The sequence below is a fragment of the Solea senegalensis genome, linkage group LG9, assembly GCF_019176455.1.
Source record: "Solea senegalensis isolate Sse05_10M linkage group LG9, IFAPA_SoseM_1, whole genome shotgun sequence".
Classification (NCBI taxonomy): domain Eukaryota; kingdom Metazoa; phylum Chordata; class Actinopteri; order Pleuronectiformes; family Soleidae; genus Solea; species Solea senegalensis.
Genome location: NC_058029.1, coordinates 14012938 through 14033271, shown reverse-complemented (window position 1 = coordinate 14033271; position 20334 = coordinate 14012938). Strand labels below are relative to the sequence as shown.

Below are 20334 nucleotides of genomic sequence, written 5' to 3'. Positions count from 1 at the left end.
TCACACAGTCCATTTTATGAATGAGATGCCATGTATGCGAGGTACACACACTCAGAGTGAGAACACTCTACAGTGATGTAATACAATCACGCAGAGTAGTAGAAGTGCTTGAAAGACAAATGCATGCACTCATTCAGTTCAACTGTGCGTTTGCCTAAATTTGTCAAGAAGAAATATTGCATTTAATTGGAAGAGTTTAAAAAGATATTATGGATGCAAATGTGATACTTCAGGCCATTAAAATGTCCAATATAGTTCAATTAAACAGAACTATGTCATACTTTCCTTCAACTGCCACATAATGAACCTGCAGCATTTTATTTTTCAGTTCAAAGAGGTAAAAAATGAATTTGGTCACTAAATCACAATACAAAACCTGAAGATTAATGTTCTTATTCTTTCAGCTAATTATATACTTTCATAAGAATTTTTAATTATTTAATAGCAGGCGATGCTCTAAAAGCCTCAGTTATATTTTCCTGCATAACAAGCAAAGCAAAACCTGTAATACCTGCAAAACAATTAACTCCTCCTGTCGTTTTATACAAAAAAAAAAAAACAGCTCACACCCTCTCTCTGAAACCAATATCCTTCAACCGTCTACATCTCAACCAGGAACTGAGGAAGCCTCATTTGGCTGACACTGTGTACCAGGGAGTAATTTTGCCAAACCGGTATGTAAAATCATAACTGAATAGCTGTGTTTGCGGCTGGCTGACAGAGAAGAGATTGGGAGGGGAGGAGAGCAGCCAAAAACAATCAAAATATCCTGGTGTGAGTTTCCATGGGGTGTAGGTGTGTGTGTGTGTGTGTGTGTGCGGGGCTATGAAGTCACTATTTGGCACATTGCTCTGCTTTACAAATGTAGTTCATTTGTGTCAGTACACAAGCATGGGTAAACAGTGCCCTCTTTGGTTGTACACAGGAACAACAGCACATGACAAGCCAGGCTGAGCAAGTGCAGGCAGTAAAACAAGTGTTGAGACAATGAAAGTGGATAAGAGTGGCACAGGTGGCTGTTTTACTGACGAAAAAGGAAAACAAAAACAAAAACTAACTAGTGTTCATTTAAAATTTTATGTTGATTGAATCGATCAGCAAAGTTAAGTTCAAATAGGATTGAAACTTGAATGAAAGGGGCGTGTGAGATTAAATACACACATATATACACATACATAAATATACATATATACACTTCTTCAACAGAGGAATGAGAACTGGTCCCTCACACCCAAACAAACTAAACAGACTCATTAATCAATATGAACAGTTGTAAACAACACTTTAAAAACAAGTGGGAATTAAAAGTTTTGACTTTCAAATCCATAAATAAGAACACAGAGTGTTTTTCAAATAAGAATGACCTCATCCTAATACTGCAGAGAGACATCTGCGCAACAAAGAGCACCTCTCATGAGCCAAGGCTGCCACCCTGAGGCCAACATAATAACTGCTACTATATTTCACACCAGGTGATGTCATAATTACAGAAAGACTCAGGGACAAGGGGTGGGGGTGTAAAAGTGAGAAACAGCAAGGGGGGGGGGCAGTGATGTCATGTTTTTAGAGCATGCTGTCAGGCAGTGGAAGCCTTTGTCCAAACTCCAGTCTGCAGAGAGACAGACACTACAGAGGTATCACTCCGTTATTCCTATATCACCATTTTCAACAGTTCTGGTCGACAAGGACATAACATAACTCAAAGTCCTCATGTTCAATCTGGCCAAAGACTCGACACCACATCCTTCAGGAACACATTTCAGTCCATGTGATTCCAGACTCTGCAGTCTCTGCACTGCACTCCCGACAATTTCGTACCATTCTAGACAATTCCATTCCATTCAAAACAATCACCACCTACTCTGAGAGTAATCTCCTCTGATTCTGGCCATGACAGGCAATTTGTTCTTCCAACAATCTAACAGAGAAAAACAATGAGTGAGGATACTCTCATTCAAAGACAAGGGAAAGGGAACAACACAAAAAGGGATGCAGGAAGAAAGAGACAGAAAAAGCCACCAAGGGGGAAAGACAGACAAAAAGCAAGAGGAGAATAAGACAGACAACCTTTAATTTTAGCAGTTGGATATTGACTTTTAAAGTACTTGCTGAAAGGGGTGTGAGGTAGAGAAATAAACAAGAATGAAGGCATTAGTGAGACAGAGAGTGTTCTGTAGCTTCATTGGATCAAAACATCTACTTAATTTATGTCCACTTTATCAGCCACGTAGTTCCATTATGAGTCATTACAGATCAGATTTGACAGTTTGCATTCATAACTACAACCTTCTTGTGCCCAACTTCCATGTGAACACGACTGAAAAGGTAGTCGTGGCAGGGTAGAGAAGAAACTATTGCTCATGTAAAAAAGGCAAACACACAACACTCAGAACAAAGACATGTGTGATGCACAAACGTAGCAAAAAATGAATGTGCTTAAAGATCAATTATAAACAAATGCAACCTGAAAGCCACTGATACCACTGTGACCCATTTTCTTTACCTTTGCAAATATCAGCAAACCCTGTTACTCTATTGTAGTGTCTTTCTCATAGATATACTGACACTACATGGTGTGCTAATGTAAAGACCGATGGCTGTCAGATAAACGATGATTTCTCATTGAATAGTATAACTTAATGTACTGTAAAACGGATGGTGGGAGAAGTGAAATCTTTTATGACTGTATGTATAACTAGTTTCTAGTTAGCAATCATGTTGAATCAAATTGACTGGAATATTTTGTGAACACTTTTTTGGAATCAGAATCCTAATTTAAAGGTCAAGAGATAAAGCGACAGAAAAGAAACATAATACTCGAAAAATAAAAAATGAGTGACATGGTTTTTTTGTATTAATTATCTCAAATGTGTCTGATTTGCTTTACAACTTTTTTTACCTTAATTAACAGTTTAATTAAAAACTTCAAAATAATTTTGAGGGGTTCACTTACTTACTTTCATTGCTTATGACACAACACAACACTGACTGAGAAAAAGTACCTGCATTCTCAGCAGCATCATTACAACAGTCACTAAACAGGAACCATTTGAAACACAAATGCTGCCTGTTGCTCCTTTGAATGAAAGTGACTGCCACAGCCAGGCCCAGTAAATTCAAGTGTAATAACAACCTGAGGGTCAGCTAAAAAGACTACAAAGTCATTAATAATCTGCTTTCATGGTGGCATGTGCACAGTGTTGCTTTAAGTCTCTGACTAAGACTCGTGAGCGAGTGTGCTGTGGTCAAATTATATTTCCCACACAGAAATACAAGTGGGAACAGAAATCTACACCATCACTTCAAAAAAGCTAGTGTTATCTACACTCAATTCCTGACAGCTTGCAACCTTTCAACCCAATTACAGACTCAGATTCTATGTATGGCAAGAAAACTAGCACATCAAATATCAATATGCTTTTACATAGGCTCTGTTACTACTAATGACTCAGAAGGGAGGATGCAGGCAACAAAGTGAAGAGAAGGCGTGAGGGAGATACATGGGTTATTTCATAAAGAAGCTCAGGGGACAGAGGAAACTGTGAAAATGAAAGAAAGGTGGAGAGATAAAGTGATCAACAGTGTAAACTAGCAGATAACAGGGAAAAGCGTAGGCCTTTGTTTATGGGTACAATGCCATATGTGTGTCGATGAGTACAACATGTCTTTGTATGGCTGTTGCGACCCCATGGTGAGAGAAATGCCTGAAGAGTTAATATACTATGCTCTCTTCTTCCATCTCCTGTAATCTGATGCCAGCAGGCTCTCGGATGAATTACAAACCCAGGATGCAATGTAATATTTCAACTTTTTTACTACTTTTACTACTACTACTACTACTACTACTACATATAATAAATTAATATGCTTTGATTGCTAGGATGACTTAAGAGAGCAGACTAAAAACATTTTTGATATTTACAGAATTGGTGTTGCTTTAATCTCGCAGTTGGACAATCACTGTCTTATAGTGAAGCCTTCACATTTCTGATTTCTGATAAAAACAAATATAAAAAAAAACCTAACCATTCTGGTTGACAACACCCAGCCATGTTATTGAGCTGGATTCTATTTTAAAAGTTAAATTGAAAATATAAGTAGCCATGGAGATATGCAGTTACAGTGCTGTGGGAATAACACCAGAACACCTTGTTCTCAGACAGCATCTTAACACTAAAAACTTTGAGCACTGGTGACTTTCCTCCATTTATTTTTATTAACCATTTAAAAACATGTTTTTGTTACGCTGAGATTGTTAAAGGCAGTTCCCTGTTTAGGAAGCTCAATTCCAAGCCCCTTACACAAAAAGGTGCAGTAAATAACATGCAAGGTACAGCTTACTGACAAGACAAGAGCGCCCTCATGTGTTTAAATGTAATGATGACATTTTAAAACAAATACGATACTGTAAGGTATTTAGAAGGACAAAAATGAAATAAGATTAATAGCATTGGTAATTGTATTCTATTACTACTGACTAACAGTCAATTAAATAGATTTAATAGATAATAGATAATAGTCAATAGTCACTAGCACAAATAAACCATCTCTTACCAGTAATCTTGTATCCACTGGCAGCAAGCTGTCCAGCCATGTACTCCCCATCTGAGTTGTTGTGACTGCAGCCCCATGTTTTCATCCAAATCTTCTGGGTCCCAGGGATCAAGCTAAACATTAGCAACAGTGAAATATGTCTCCATTATAAGTAAAAAGGAAATGACAAAAAACATAACATAAAAAACATAACATAAAAATTGGTTCCAGTGTGATTTTATAAACACTGCATGAAACCTGATCTTAAGCCTTATATTTACTCAAACAGATTACTTAGATGAGATCACATTATAACCTCATACTGGAGTTTCCATATGGTGGATGAAACATGGATAAGAGTTGTTTTAGGACTGTGCTCTGTAAATTATAAATTAATATTCTTTTTGCAACTAAGCATCATAATCAAAATATCTCATTTGGAATTAAGCCAAGTTGGGTTATTGATGTTCATGTAAATCTAGTCATTGGCTCAGTTCCACCAAGAGTCCTGTAATCTTCTTCAACAATGAAAAAAAGCCAAATATAGAACTAAATCATGTAGATGAATGCAAACACTTTATAGTCATCAATCTGTGCTTTTCCCAGTCTGGGGCTTTTTCTCATCTTTCTTCATATCTTTTTCAACAAAAACATGAATCTACTCTAAATAATAAATCAAATCAATTCAATTTATCTTCATTAAATTCAGGGCTGTCACACTGACCAGATTTAAGAGGCAGCATGTCCAAATACCTCTGTTTGACAGGCATTGTCCCATGGGGATAAAATAAAGCATCTATCTCAGACACAAAAAATAAAAATTCAAACCACATCTGAAAGAAATCCATTCTGATTGCTCAAATCAGATATCAAATTGGCTTGCATCACTTGCATCACATGACACACAACGATGTCAAACTAGTGTCGGAAGCACTAGAAGTATTTAGTCACACCGCAGAGCGCTAAAAAACTTTTGTGCAGTGGAGAAGATCTGCACTACAACTAACAACAAGGCGATTGTGAATTGATGCGCCACTATTTTTCCTAAATGCATGTATGAAAGCCACATCACAAACATGTATACGTTGCTACCAAACAAACCGCAGATAGGTTTGGTATGTCTCGACACACACAACTAATTTTGTCACTTGCAGTCAACAGTGCAAACAGTTTGCCTGTGAAAATCTGATTAAAGAAAAAAAAATGATTTACCTTTAGCCTCGACATAACTTTACAGACATTAAGCAAAGCCATTGTTAATGTTACGTGCAACACCTATGCTGTCAGAATGTCTGCTGTGAGTGCTGTGAGAAAAATGAGCCTTAATCAACCTGTATGCAGAATACCAGAACAAACAACTATCCATTACTAAGCAATTTTATTAAAACATTTGACCTACCTGTCAGCTTGCAGCTCCTCATTGCTGAGAAGCTCTTTTCTTTTCCTGGACCTCGGAATGATATTCTTTCTAGCACTCAGTCTCTCGTGAGGAGTGGGGTCACTAGAAGATACCATGTCTTCGATGTCGTCGATCAGGGAGTCACAGGTAGACGGCATGATGGCCTGAAACTATACAGAGTCTTAGTCAACAATTCAGCAGATCATCATTTTAGTCTCTAAAAAAGCAAGACCGCAAAGTCACTAAAACGTATAATCGATATTTATTTAGTAAACTGTTTTTACAGGTGTCTTTGAAGTACAAGCTGTCATGAGCTCCTTGGCTGTGAGCGTTCTTATGATCAATGTTTTGTCAACGTTGACGTCTTGCTGTTTCTTTGCTCCAAAAGTAAACAAAATACAGATCCAATAAAATCTTTGCCTAAACTGAACAATATGACAACAAAATAATGTTTTTGGGGGTAAACAAATGATATCTTTGACTTTATTATTAAAATTGTTTAATCCATTATTGCAAGACAGTAGCTGCACCTAAAAATCAAAACAAGAAAATAAATGTATCTCCAGACAAAATATTACTCTCTCCATACATGTATAAATAAATAAAAAAATGTGAAAAGTGAAGTACATAATTTTAATTCATCTGTGCAGCTGTTGCACAGATCCAAACCCTAAACTGATATACCGTTTTTCTTTTTGTCTTAAATGCTCTTATTTTAAAAACATTTAAATCATCTCTTTGGCAGGAGGTCATTTTTATTTTAAACATAACTTTCAAAGGTTATACAATTGATTGCAGGTGACAGGTCCACTAAGTCATAACATTTTAATGTCTGTAGGTTCAGGAATAATGCATTAGTTGGTTCATTATAAGCAGACGTCAACCTTAGGTGATCTTGCAACGTCTACACAGACAACAATGCATATTCTGCTCTGTTTCGTTGGAAATATCACAAAAATAACCAAGCTACATGTACGTGGTATTTTTAAAAAAAATCTTAAACATAACAATCAGTGAAAATGTTTGTAATTACTCTGCTATAAACACCAGTTATCACAGTAATAATCAATGCATTCAAATAACAATTTACTGACAAGTGTCGTTTTAACCTATGAAAAAATCATTTTGACGGTCAGGCTAATGTTTTCTTTTTTTTCACCCGACTCTTACCTATAAACTCTGAACATTCAAACGCTGCACAATTTAAATTCGCTGTCGTTGACTGAAAACTCCACCTTAGTGTGTAACTTAACAGACACCTTACAGCCCGCAGTTTGGTTTTGTTGGTCAATATGTCCAAGCTAGCTAGTAGCATGGCTAGCCTCATTAGCTAGGGTTAGCTCATCACCCACGTGTCCCTTATTTTGTGCGGAAATTAAAAGTCAGATAGAGTCAGTGTCCCCTACCTTGGCTGCAGTGTGATGGTTGGTTGAGATAAATTCGATTCACCAGCAACGTGTCCCTCGAAAGCAAAGACAATTTATTCTTTACACCATCAAAACAACAACTCACAACTCTCAGACTGCCATACTTGTGTCTGGCTACGGCAGGTGCAGAGGGACAAACTTAAGTTGTAGCGTTTTTAGGGCAAAACTCAAAAACTTATTTACAGTATTTGACCCGATTTAATGCCCTTTTGGATGAGATTTTTTTTCTATAACTTGCTAAATTTATATCAATATATACTGATATATATATATATCAATATAACTGTTATAATATGCTTAATTGTTGCTGTCATTTGGGTATTATTAACAAAGTTCCATTTTGTGCTTTCAGTAAAGACACACATTTCCGTTTCAAAACTTTGTCTACCAACCATAACAGAAAAGCGATAAAACCATTGACTATGTGCTCCAAATGTATTATTTTCATTCATCATTAAATTACAGCTCAAAACCTTGGCATTATACTGTCTTTTATATTCGACTTTGAACATATTTCATTTTAATTCAAACAGTTATCTTTCCCATGTTCATTGGTACTGGGACTAATTTAAGAATATTCAATGATTTGTTTTTTATTATTATTTACTTATTTTATTTTTTAAATGAAGCACATCAATGGACGGATGATGTTCTAGTTTAAATCACCTTAATATTCCCATATTAAATCATTCAGCAGTACAGGTAATATTTTGTTTTTAATTCAACATTAAAATAAAGAGTAATAATCAATGAACATGTGAAGTAGTGTGTTGCAGCTGAGTATTTCTCACCTCACCCTTCCCTTCCAAGCATGTCACTTTAACTGTGGTAGCCTTTAGTTGTCAAAAAAACTCAAAGGTTCATTTTGTGTAATGAAAACATCTGTAGATATTTGACATTCCATTTCTGCCCCATGGAAATAATTTCACCTGAATCTTATGCACTGGACATTTAGAGAGACAGCACTTCAATTCTTTATTTATATCGTCTTTATTCAAATTTTCAGTTACAAATGCCCACAGTACAAAAATCCATATAACCCACCCACCCCAACAAATACAACACATATTCCTCATTCAACAGATGTTAAAGAAACAGTTTATATAACTGAATAACACGCATCAAAACCAACGAATGACTTTACCTTTTACATTCAACAGCACGCAAATACTTTCACCCATGCGTTCAAATAGCAAAAAAGGTAATGATATTACAGCTATTTTTCTCATAATCAACGGAAACAAGCATCATCATATTTTACAGTCAATTGTTTCCCAGAAAATAGTTTACTTTTCACATTGCCATTGCAGAAGCTTTATGGGTCAGATTGTATTTGGTAACAGCTTAATAACCATATCAAAACAGCAGGAAAAAAACTATGCTTTTTCTACATAAACTAAAATTAACACACTGTGTCAAATTATGACTTCCTGCAAGGTCTAATCATACATCATTCGCATTTTAGAAATGTAGTTTTTTTTTCAACTCACTCATAATACACCCAAACACTCACTGGCTAATGAGCATTAGAAGTCCATTACAATCTTCATCATTCCATTAGAAAGTGGTGAAAAGGAACAGTCTTCCCAAAATTCAAGTTTTTCTCACATAAAAGTGGATAAAATAGCAACCAGATTCTGGTCACTTGTGAGAGATGGGAGGGATTCAACTGCAAATTTGCATGGAAAATAGCCCAGATGTTACTCAAATGTTAGGAAAAACATTGACTTCGCCATAGATACAAAAAAATGACACTTCATCAAACTGCATTCACTTGTGATGGAGACACAAACTGTGCCAAGTTCTGATGAATGGATGAGGTTCAGAAACAAATGAGAACAAAAATAAATGCTGTTTTAACTTAACAGGCTTTATAACTGATGAAGTGAAAATGGCAGGAAAGCAAAAATGAAACAAAATGATCATCCTCTGTATCACAAAACACAATGCACATCAGCACAGACCAACAGGTCACTGAGCCTTGTTCAGTGGGGCAATGTGAGGGCAGACTAACTTTGAACACCTGCGGATACAGTATGTATTTTTAAAAGTGTACTACTTTTTGGGCCTTTTTGGGAGACGGTAGCTGACAGTAAGGTATAGAAAATAGCCAATAAAAAATATTGCAATACATTTTTCCACTTCACTATCAATTAAATGTGCATCCCCATTTTAAGATGTGAAAGCACAAGACTTTAAGAGCAAAGCCATACTCATTACTCGATCAGGTTAAACAGGATCTCACACCTCTGAAATGACAAAAGTGCAATGTAATATCCAATATCACACCAAAAATAATGTTATTTCTATGGATTCAAACACACACACACACACACACACACACTACGTCTATGCCCTATTATTATTGTCAGAAATGTAGTAAGAGGTAGCCTACAGTACCTTGTGCGATGAAAACAATTAGAAAACTATACATAAATTTACACACATTGCAAGCTTACTCTTTAGCAAGCTTGATCTTTGACATTTATACACACATGCTGCATACGTAATAACTCAAGCACACATCAGGTCAGGGGAGTTAGCATTAACAGCAGCAATATTTCCTGCAGCCGCAGGTTTCTCTAGGTTAAAAAGCTATAGGTTTCAGGCAAGTCGTTTGTTTTTTGTCAATATCAGGGATGTCAAACACATGCAGCTATTAGACAGCAACAGTGCTCCAAATGTATACAGAGGAAAACCACATCCCTACATCCTCTTAGCTCAAGTAGGTGTTTTTTTAGCAACCATTTTGTGTTTTAGTGAAGCCAAACTCAAGATTTGGATGACTGAACTGAATCTGCTTAGTTACAATAATGGTAGTTTTAATTATTTAATTTGTTTTTCTATTTTTTTCAATAAATGGTGAGAAATAAGCCCTCCATTACATGCTACAGCCTCAATAAGTGGCTGTGTGATGGCTAGGTAACGATATCATTAGTTACTTCTACAGTATTAAAAGCCATAAAACTCAATATTTATTACACATAAAAAGACTAATACTCACCTAACCTGTCTGCTACACTGCCTTCAGTACAGTGCACATCAAGTGATTCAATGTCAAATGTTTCTGATATCACAACACACAGTCTAACTAAAGAGGCATTAGGGGAAGGTTTTTTGTGGCAGCTTCTGCTGATGGCTATGGCAGGAATACATGAAAAGCAGCAAAACAGAGGGAAAATTTCAGCCCTGACTTTACAAAATATTAATAACAATATAAGTAAACCTGGCTTGTGTCCCAACAAGCAAGATTTATATACATTAGACCTCCCAAATTACACAGGAGTGAGTGATGGCTTGTCAGGCCTCAATTAGCAACAAAAATAAAATCTGGGTTTAATTAGGTTAGACATCACTTCCCCCCCCCGTTGAAAATATTTGCATTTGTCATTGCACTTTACAAATTGAGGTTATACAATTGATTGCAGGTGATAGGATGATCAGGTGAATGGGTATAAGACTGCTTGTTTATTTTAAGAGCATTTAGGGCGCACTCACTATTTTCCATTATCATTTTATAGTTGACTTGAATTTTCACTCACAGGCATAAAAACATTCATGCCACTCTCAATCAATCTACACAGTGCTTATATGTACACAATAGTCACATTCTTCCAAACGTTGGAATCAGCACGCTGAGGCATTGGCCACAGGATAGGTGGCCAATGCCTCAGCGTGCTGAACACAACCGTAAATGAACTGTAGTCATGGATGAAGTGCACCCAAACTGCTCCATTTTCTTAAGAGATTTATTTTAGTTTCTAAAATGGTCTACATTTGAACACAGAAAATGCCTACAAAACAGGGAGCAGCTCAATCACAGATCATGGTGTAAAAGAATGCAATCACTAAAAAGGTCTTTAGTAACCCCTCTCCTCACAGCACTTGGCATTAGCATATCTTCAGGATGGAATACCTGGATGAAATTACAAGAAAACCTACAAGAAAATGCATAATTGGGAAAACACAGGTAAATCTTTATCATCTGTTGCCAAAACAGATTTATTTCAACCCTGTAAATCATCATAGGTGCAGCATCCTTAGTCAAGTTTTCTTCTTCCCTGCAGAGAACTTCACCGATGGTCTTAGGTGATCACATCAGGTGTATTTATTCTTGAATGTTATATGCTTAACCCATATTACTGAGAATATGTTAATGCCAGGTAACGTGAATATTTTCAAACTTTTCTCTTTTCACTGACATGACCCTCGCTAACAGTGGGCGGATAATTTCCCTCCCATCGTTGCTTAAGGTCAGACAGACCAGATGCTCGCCAAGGCTCAGCTACACTGGAGGCCTTACATAAGCCTGAGACAAGGATTAATGGATTATGTCTGCACATCAACCAGTCACATCTGTGTGTGAAAATCATTCAAGGCCATTTCTCTCTCACACCCTGAGAGAACAGGTCATTTAGTCCCACTGGGACTGAAAAGGCCATTTCCATCTATTCAAAACTGACTCCCACTAACTACACAGTCAGTCATAAGCATCAAATTCCCTCTGATTCTCCACATCTCTCACAGGCACAATCTGCATTCCAGTTAGCTAATGCTAGCTACACAAGAGGTCATCCAGGCAGGAGGGCATTTTATCAAAGTCATAGGCTTCAAACAAATCACTTATTCCCTGGTCATCTCCCAAACCTAAAAGGTAGTCCTCTTGGTCCAGAAGAGGAGGTCCAAGGTTTAAGAAAGGCCCCAAAGAAGAAGGGATCTGGTCTTCTGTCTGTTGGAGAAGACTGGTGTAAGGGGACGAGATGGGGGAGAGTGTTGTGACAGAGACAGCTAAAGAGGAGGGAGGTGGAGCCACAGAGGAACTCGGAGAGTTGGTCTTGCAGCTGGGATCTGTGAAAGCAAGTGGAGTTCAATTATTGTACAGTAGGACTGTCACTTTTCATTCAAAATGTGATATGTATTTCAAATAGGGGATGAAAAGTTCACCTTTGAACTATAATCACATGCATGAAATGCAGCCTGCCATCTTGTAAGTGCCTATTTAAGTAGTACCTTTTAGAATCCAGCAGAGGGTGCATGAAATGTTTCCTACAAGAGTTTTTTTCTGTCTGTACCCCACCAAGAGAATATTGACCAAACCTGACTTGAACCAGACATGCATTCTGTATTTCTTGTTGGAGCCAGACCTATAGCTCGTGTGCACCAACGCACAGGCACAATGGCCAACGACAAAAGTTGCCGATAAATATATCAAAAAACTCTGTGGTGCGTACATGGGAAATGGTCTGTATTTACATAGCACTTTTCTAGTCTTGAGGCTTTTACCCTTCACACATTCAAATAAAGAGTCAAATAAACCTGGAGTCTGTGTTCATGTGAAACAAACCTTGAAGGACCGTTAGGAAAGGTGAGTTCCCGTTGATGTCTGTACCGCCATTTTTTACAGGACTCCTGGGGTCATTTTCCTCATCTGGGCACAGCAAGACTTCTATTGGACCTTTGGAGCTGGTCAGATGGATGGACAAACTCTGGAGAGAGAAAACAAAGCGCAATCAGTTCAACGCTGGCAGAACTACACTTGATATGATGGATATAAAGACTGAGTTTATTTAAGTACAAATATTTCCCCATTGTCTTATCTTGAGGATCTTCCACAACAGACAAGGTAATACAAAATATCTCGTTTTAGACTGACATAGTTGCCGAGATGCCAGCAGCCACAAATATCTTACAAAACCACCAGTTTCACCTACTCTCAGGAAGGATAACTTTAATTGAAAGATGTGCTGTTGTTCCTGGGAAATTACATACTGGAAAAGTCTGCTGCAGCTTACATTTCCTGCACCAATTCAGAAAGATTCTGATGTCAAAAAGTGAAAGAAAGGGCTTGACCAACAACAAGGTTGTCTGTTAAGTATAAAGACTAAGCAGAGGCATATGCTATCACTACAGAAAACACTTGAATTTAAATTGAAACTCCAACTATTATCCTTTGGGTTATCAGTACAGTTTCCAAAATGTAAATACAAGTCATATGTTGGATGACATCAAAAACAACAAATCCAGATTGTGGCAATGTCTTGTATACGTACCTCATCAGGGTCTGGTACTTCTAATTTGGTGTCTGTGGGAGCTTTGACGACAATAACAGTCTGGTCTCGGAGGTTTCCCAGCTGTTTGATGTCTTGGTATGTCACATAAGCATATGTGAAGACGCAAGCGTTAAAGAAATCACACCACCATGTCAGCACATGTTGATACTAAACTAACAAGTGTAGGTAGCCATCCATTAACGCCCATACAGCAACAACATATTGGTTTAGTAAAACCGGAGGAATTTGTTAGTATGTTGACACCACAATGTCTAAGAGATTTGCTTTATGTGGCATAGGAGTAGTCCTTATGCATATATATATTTTTTAGGCATAAGCATGAACTAGTGCTCCAGTGAGAGAGAGGCACAGTTGAGGGAAAGTATGTGCATGTAACTGCATACATGATCGGTACTCTAACCCCACGATGCCACTGCATGCCTCTCCGCTGCTGCATCGAGAGCGATACGCATCCACCTTAGTCAGATGTGTCAGCTTCCACCGACTCCGTTTGCATTGCGTATCACCACTGTCGTCGTTCCATCAGCATCGGCTGCTCCTGTGCCGAGTGTTCTATTTTTGCCACTAGTGGGAACACTACACATCAATTCAGCAGAATTGAGCATAATCGCCTGGCCGTGCCGCACGTTGACGGAGCCGTGAACGGCGCCGGTGGGTATTGACAGAACAAGCGTACACAGCAACAGCAGAACGGAGTGTTCGCGGGAGGCAACACAAATGCAGTGGAATCCTGGGGTAATAGGTAATTTATGCTAAGTTGGTGGAGTACAGTGCTCATTGCTGCAGTTACTACCACAAATACTTCTTACTTCTTTCTCCTTTTCACTGTGTGATGCAGCAGTGAAAAGGCTCCCCCGTCAAAGTGTTTTGCTTAGCTATGTTCTTTATTTCATATATAGGTCTTGTGGTATATGAAAAGCACTACGTAGGACTGACAACACAGGAGTAAGATGACAAACATTCAAAAACATGTTCTATAAAGACACTTGGATAGCTGTCATGTTTGCAGTACCTAATGGTAATAAATTAATATAGTAGTTATAGTGGTTAAAACAAACAAAAGGATATTTCTGGTTGCTTGGCAACTCGCTCATGTGTCTCACGTCCAGGCTGCACCTCTGAATAAGTTGTTCAAGCTTCTGCTCTTCTTCTACCAGTGCGGAAACCTCTGCCGTTAGCCTCTGTCTCTGGTTCAGTGCTCCTTCTACCTCCAACAAACTGCAGCCCCTATGAGAGAGAGAGAGAGAGAGAGAGAGTAAAAATGGGGCTTTCATCTCAGTTGTGCTTGGTTTGGAAAACAAAAACATTTCGAGTTGACAACAAATCTGAAGGAACTCAAAATGCTGAAAATGTTGTCTGTTATAAACCAAGTCTCTCAGATAGTAGCGGACATATGGAGATATACTTATATTTGCAGAGAGGACTGTGGCACAGTCAGGTCTCTTCACACTTTAATGTGGAAACAGCTTGCATGCAGCCACTTGTCTCCATGTGCTGTAGAGGCCAAGGAAAACTCTGAACCCATTTACTGGCCAAAACTGTTACATGACACATAACGCAATAATTGAAGACAAACCTTAAGACTTTCAAAACACAACATTTTTGTGGCTTTGCTTTGGTGTTTCCCTTGTTTCTGTTATGGATATGGCACAATACCATCATTGAGTAAAGGGGAGACTTACCAATGTGCTGTCAGTTGCCTTTTTTCATACATTTGTGTTTGCTTTAATAGTTAAATTTAGATTTCCAGCAATGCTTTGCAATGTAGGTTGCCTAATTTTAGCCACTTGTATATTACAAAAAAAAGAGTGTTAGTGAATGTGTTTGTGTGATGTTATCATTACCTTTCAATTGTTTGTTAAAGTAGTTTTCTATCACATTCACTAACTTTTCCTTGTGGGCACTTATGTTGCCCACATACCCAACCAACCAAGTAAAGACGTGCTAAATCTGTGCATTTCAAACATGTGTAGCTGACAACCTTTGGAGGTGTACATACATCTGTCACCTTGGTGAACAAACAAAATAAAAACATTCTGCTTGTTGCATCTGCTCTGCAAAAAAAAAAGCAGTGGACAACCACAGAGTACTTTAATTAAAAGCCATGTTTTCATTCTTTTGTCACCATTAAAGCTAAAAAGAAATGTTTGCACACCGACTTCAAAAAGTAGCAGAAGCCGGTCACTGCCCACACATAATCTATACCACTGTCACTCTGACATATTTCTCTCACTTTTAGTGGTTGTTTGGGTGCAAACAACCACTAAAAACCATAAACACCTAACATTTTGTTTAGGTATAACAAAATGTTCTCTTAAAAATATATAATCCAAGTATTGACTGAATGACAACTTACATCCACTGAATGTTGTTCTTTGATTTCTTCTTGATGAGATGAATGCCCTCTAGTACGTTTGTGATATCATACAGCCGTCTTTTCTGTACCTGAATCGAGAGAATACAGGTCTATAGTCTTAACTGCATATTTATCAAGCAATAGTCAACCATAAAAGTATTCATTCATTCATTTAATACACTCAACAGACACATTCAAGTACCTGTAAGGTTTCAGCTGCAAGGTTGAGGTCTAAAACACCATCAGCAGACTGAGCAAGAAGGTCCACAAACTTCTTTGTTAACAGGCCAAGTGAGGTGTCATATCGCGTCTTTTCTGGTGGAGACTTGGGAGCTGGGGTAAAGAAAAGATAGCAACAGAAAATTATTTAGGGTTGTACTTGGTATTTACACTCAGCCACTTTATTAAGTATACATGTGTAACTGCTCGTTAACAAAAATATCTAATTGGGTACATGGGAGTAACTCTATTTATGCATGTAGACATGGTCAAGACGACCCGTTGAAGTTCAAACAGAGCGAAGAAAGGCGATTTAAGTCACTATTACAGTGATCTACTGGGATATTCACAGACAACACATCTAAAGTTGTCAGAGAATGGTTCGTAAGAGAGAAAAATGTCCATTGAGCGGCAGTTTTCTGCCTTGTTGATACCAGAGGACAGATAAGAATGGCGAGACTGGTTCAACATAATAGAAAGGCAACAATGACTCAAATGACCGTTCGTTACGATCAAGGTTAGCAGTAGAGCATCTCTGAAAACACGCTGAATGCAAAAGCAAATGGGTTAGAGCAGAATACCTCACCAGGTGCTGTGTACCTAATAAAGTGAGTGTATATGTTTAGCAAGAATTTAAGACAACCAGACCACAGAAAAAGAACAGTATATATTAAACAGATAGAACACAATCCCTTTTAAGTAACTCCCAACTGCGTGAAGCTCATCATTCGACTTTGTGCTGTGACTGTGGCACAAAAATGTACATTCAACTGTGTGGTCATTTTGGAAAACAGGCTGGACCACATTTTATATGACACACATTGCAATGTTAGGCCAGGCAAACACTTTGGTGTTTTCTTTTTCCAGTCAGGAAATGGCAAAGACAAATGACTCAATCAGTCATAATCAGCTGGGTGTGTGTGACATACATGAAAAAGGGATCAAAGGCTCTAGTGCAGGTCAAGTAATGGAGAACAGTTAACCTATGGTTTACATTTAAGTTCTCACCAGCATGTTGTGCATTTCATGAATAAGGCAAATGTACTGAATGACTGTGAGAAGTCTCTTAATGGCTTTCTGCTTCTTACTTCTGGGTGTCTTTAGTCGGGCTCCATTTGTTGCTGTGGCTCCACCTCTGCCTCTTGGAGTTCTGACTGGTTCTGTCTGGTACTGGTGATCTGAATCATCGAGTGCCAATCGCCTTTTTGCCTAGAACGCCGGAAAGTTACAGTTAAAAGCAGACATTCTGTTTGATTTTACAGCATGCATTTAGTCACATTTAAAGACATTCCCCCGATATGGTGAATAGCATAGTGATGCTTCATTAAATTGGGTCAGAAATATGGTAAGGGCATTATCCCTGAGACTATCACTTAATTTGTGATCAAGGCATGTTCACTCTATTTTTCTGAAGTGATGAACACACATGTTTTTCATTAAAAGTGTCCATCTTATGCACAAGCATCATAAAACCAGTTTCTGATATCTTTTCAAGAATGACTGACCAAAACCAAACCACAAAGCTTCTGAGTGAGTCACATCCATGAGTCTGATCACTCCTGCTGTGCAGTAATGTTGTAAAATACCAAACTGTTATGCAAGGATGCCGACTAATTTTTGCACCATAATTATACTTTATCACACTCGCCAAATAAAAATCTTACAGCTCACAGGTCAAATGTGAGTTTATTGTCTGACGTTCATGTTGATTCTTTGGAGTTTCTAGTTGTTTTTTTTTACAAAGCCACACGTTTATCACTTTCAATAGCGACACAAACCAGAATATGCTAAACTTAAACTCAAGGTATTACTATCATTTAAAGCAACGTCTTTGCACTGCTAGTGTTTATTACAAACCAAAAAAATAAGTACTTATTAACTTATTTGCCATTTCTTCAGTAACAACCTGGACTCTTTATCCTGTACATTAAATTAGCATTGTCTTCATGGTATAATGGACAATGTTCAGAGGGCAGGAAAATGTTTTTGTCTGCAAGATATTTTCAGGAAGACTGTTTGCACTGTCAATTGTTAGTGATAGGATAGGACTAATGTGTCCAGACATAGCCATCTCCAACCTCCCTTCTCCTCAAACCAACAACTTGTCCCGTCAAGGAGCTGAACTCTGCGATAGAAACTCACATTTATTACAATAATGTGCGAGTCAGTGGACAAACTTCAGTGTCTCCTCTATATTACTCTATGGCATGAGGTTATATTATGGCACATCCATCACGAGCTTTGACAGGGTCATTTGAAGAATTAAAGAAATATGAATTTGTCCATCATCTGAAAAAGGACTCAGTGAATGGTCTTTTAAACCAGGAAAACCTTAGGGTTTCCACATTTGCAAGCACCCACCCTTTATTTTAGTGTCTTTAAGAAGCTCAGTCCTCATACACTGCTGCATTTCCCTCTAAATATGTGGTGCAGACAACGTGTAATTACCTGAAATTTTGAACACACTGAAGCCCACCTTTAATACTTTCTTTTATAGTCTAGGCCTAGAGTAAGAAAATAATATGCCCTTTGACAGCCAAAATGTCAGCCATTTTAAAACAGCAAGCTGCTCCCCTCACCCCAGCCTGGTCATGGCTTCAGCCGACAGAAAAGAGCGTCTGGTTTAGTTCATGAAAGATGAATAGCCAGGAACGAACCAACACCCCGAATGCTGCTCAAACTATTTGGTGTGGTTTGTGCTGCATGTTGAGACTACAGGAAACGAGCATCTGCACCCAAAGCAACAAACTCAAGTTTCACTTTAGTTGGGTCATGAAAGTCACCATAACGTTACACTGTGTGGACAGCAGAGGGATATAAAGACATTAGTGCAGAATTAAGGTCAAGGGCGACAGCGAGTTATGTTGTCCTATAATGATCAACACTGCTGCGACTAGCATACATAGCTAACACATTTGTCAAGCTTCATCCAAGTTGGCTTGCATCTTCGGGGACGACTGTGAGAAATATGTATCGAGTCGTATTAAAGCTGGAGTAAACCTTTAAGCTGCACGACAAGCCCCTCCGTGTCTGTGCAAGTTTAGCCACTCGTGTGCTGCTTCAAAGCGTGAAAAAATAGCCAAGAGTCAGAGCCTGTCCAAAAAAAAAATCCCCCAACCCCCAAATTAAGACACCAACAGCAGCCACTAGGCCACCGCTAACGTTACTCATCTCTTACCAACACTTCCATCTGGCTGCCAGGGTTAAAGCACACTCAAAAGCACCATGAAGTTAGCATAGCACGCTACTACATGACAGAGCCGTGTCCGCGTACGTTCAAACTAACTTAAACTCGCCGTGTGCTCCCATAAAAGTAATCAAATCCACTTAAGCAAGCCACTTGGCCAACTTGGCTAGTTAGCCACCTCGCTATGGGTTGAGTGTTGGGGGAGAAGCTCTGGCTAAAATAGCTAACGTTAGCTGCCCGAACAACAAGCTCGGCTAACATAGCAGGCTAACATTTTGTGGTGTTTATGGCTAGTTGTAGCATGTTTCCAAAACGAGCTGTGTAGGTTATTACCGGTGGTCTCCCCAGAGTGGGTCGTTGTCCAGCTCCGTTTGCTGCAGCTTGTTGTGGAGTTGTGTAAATGTTGTTTATCTGCGGCTCGGATAAACACACATTTGATGTCTGTGTAACGTTGCAAGGCGGAGAGGCGGTTATTATTTGGATATACGTAGCGTTGGATTGTCCGGGGTTTAAACGATCCGACAGGGTTGTTAATATGATATTATTGTCCAGAGGAGAGCCCCCAACCCCCGCTAAAATCACTTTGTCCGGAGCCGAGGAGATCCCTCTTCTCATCTTGCGTATTCAGGGTAACCCCTTTCTTGTCTCTGTACTTTCGAGCCCGTCTGGCTGCTAATCCGCCGCGACAGTTTCAAAAATAATCAGACCAAAGTGAAGATGAAAGTCTGATTCATCGACTTTTGTCAAGTATTTTTCTTTAAAATGTTGCATTTAGGCAGATGCAACGGATTAAAAAGTAGCGCAACTCTCGTTTCAGCCGTCGAGAAATGGCTTCAGGAAACGGCCTGATGAATGAAGGGATACGGTTTGCGCGCTCAAGAGCCCTCCCGCGAAACTCGGATTTCCCGGGAAATTTTTAAACGGAATTTGCATGCCATACTTCATTGGCTGATCAGCGTCAGCACTCCGCCGATTTTGGTGCAGCATCGACCAATGGCAGCCCAGGTCTCAGTGTGCCACGTGTTCATTGGCAGTTGTAAATATGTGACGTCACCGACACGCCTTTGTGCTATATTTGACAGAACGCTGAGTGGCGCAAGTGACCCACTGTACAAAACAAGAAATGATGACTAAAGCAACCA

The 20334-nt window shown here is 38.6% G+C and overlaps 2 protein-coding genes across 3 annotated transcripts in view; both read right to left on the bottom strand.

The window, feature by feature from the left end:
* Positions 1-7472, bottom strand: part of cdkal1 (CDK5 regulatory subunit associated protein 1-like 1) — a 207508-nt gene extending 200036 nt beyond the window's left edge. The window contains exons 1-3 of the mRNA XM_044034474.1: positions 7339-7472; positions 5933-6102; positions 4555-4667 (exon numbers count right to left, since the gene is read on the bottom strand). Coding sequence (XP_043890409.1) covers positions 4555-4667; positions 5933-6090 — 271 coding nt within the window. The 5' untranslated portion in view covers positions 6091-6102; positions 7339-7472. The remainder of the gene's footprint in view (positions 1-4554; positions 4668-5932; positions 6103-7338) is intronic.
* Positions 7473-8333: 861 nt separating this feature from the next.
* LOC122775015 (transcription factor E2F3-like) lies at positions 8334-20065 on the bottom strand. 2 transcript variants are annotated; one of them, XM_044034686.1, is made up of 8 exons: positions 19526-20065; positions 17094-17214; positions 15989-16119; positions 15787-15875; positions 14499-14657; positions 13410-13524; positions 12704-12845; positions 8334-12207 (listed from the first exon to the last, which is right to left on the bottom strand). In XM_044034686.1, the coding sequence occupies exons 1-8, from the start codon at positions 19805-19807 to the stop codon at positions 11915-11917; spliced, it is 1332 nt and encodes a 443-aa protein (XP_043890621.1). In that variant the 5' UTR covers positions 19808-20065; the 3' UTR covers positions 8334-11914. The 2 variants fall into 2 exon arrangements, with proteins under 2 accessions (XP_043890621.1, XP_043890622.1); XM_044034687.1 differs by lacking the exon at positions 19526-20065 and adding an exon at positions 19184-19361.
* Between the last annotated feature and the right edge of the window lie 269 nt (positions 20066-20334).

Bases quoted from the DNA above. Each gene is read 5' to 3' on its own strand.
- LOC122775015 (XM_044034686.1), bottom strand. From the start codon at position 19,807: ATGAGAAGAGGGATCTCCTCGGCTCCGGACAAAGTGATTTTAGCGGGG. The intron at 16,120-17,093 runs GTAAGAAGCAGA...TCTTTACCCCAG, and splicing joins CCGACTAAAGACACCCAGAA to CTCCCAAGTCTCCACCAGAA. The intron at 15,876-15,988 runs GTACTTGAATGT...CTCTCGATTCAG, and splicing joins TTGCAGCTGAAACCTTACAG to GTACAGAAAAGACGGCTGTA.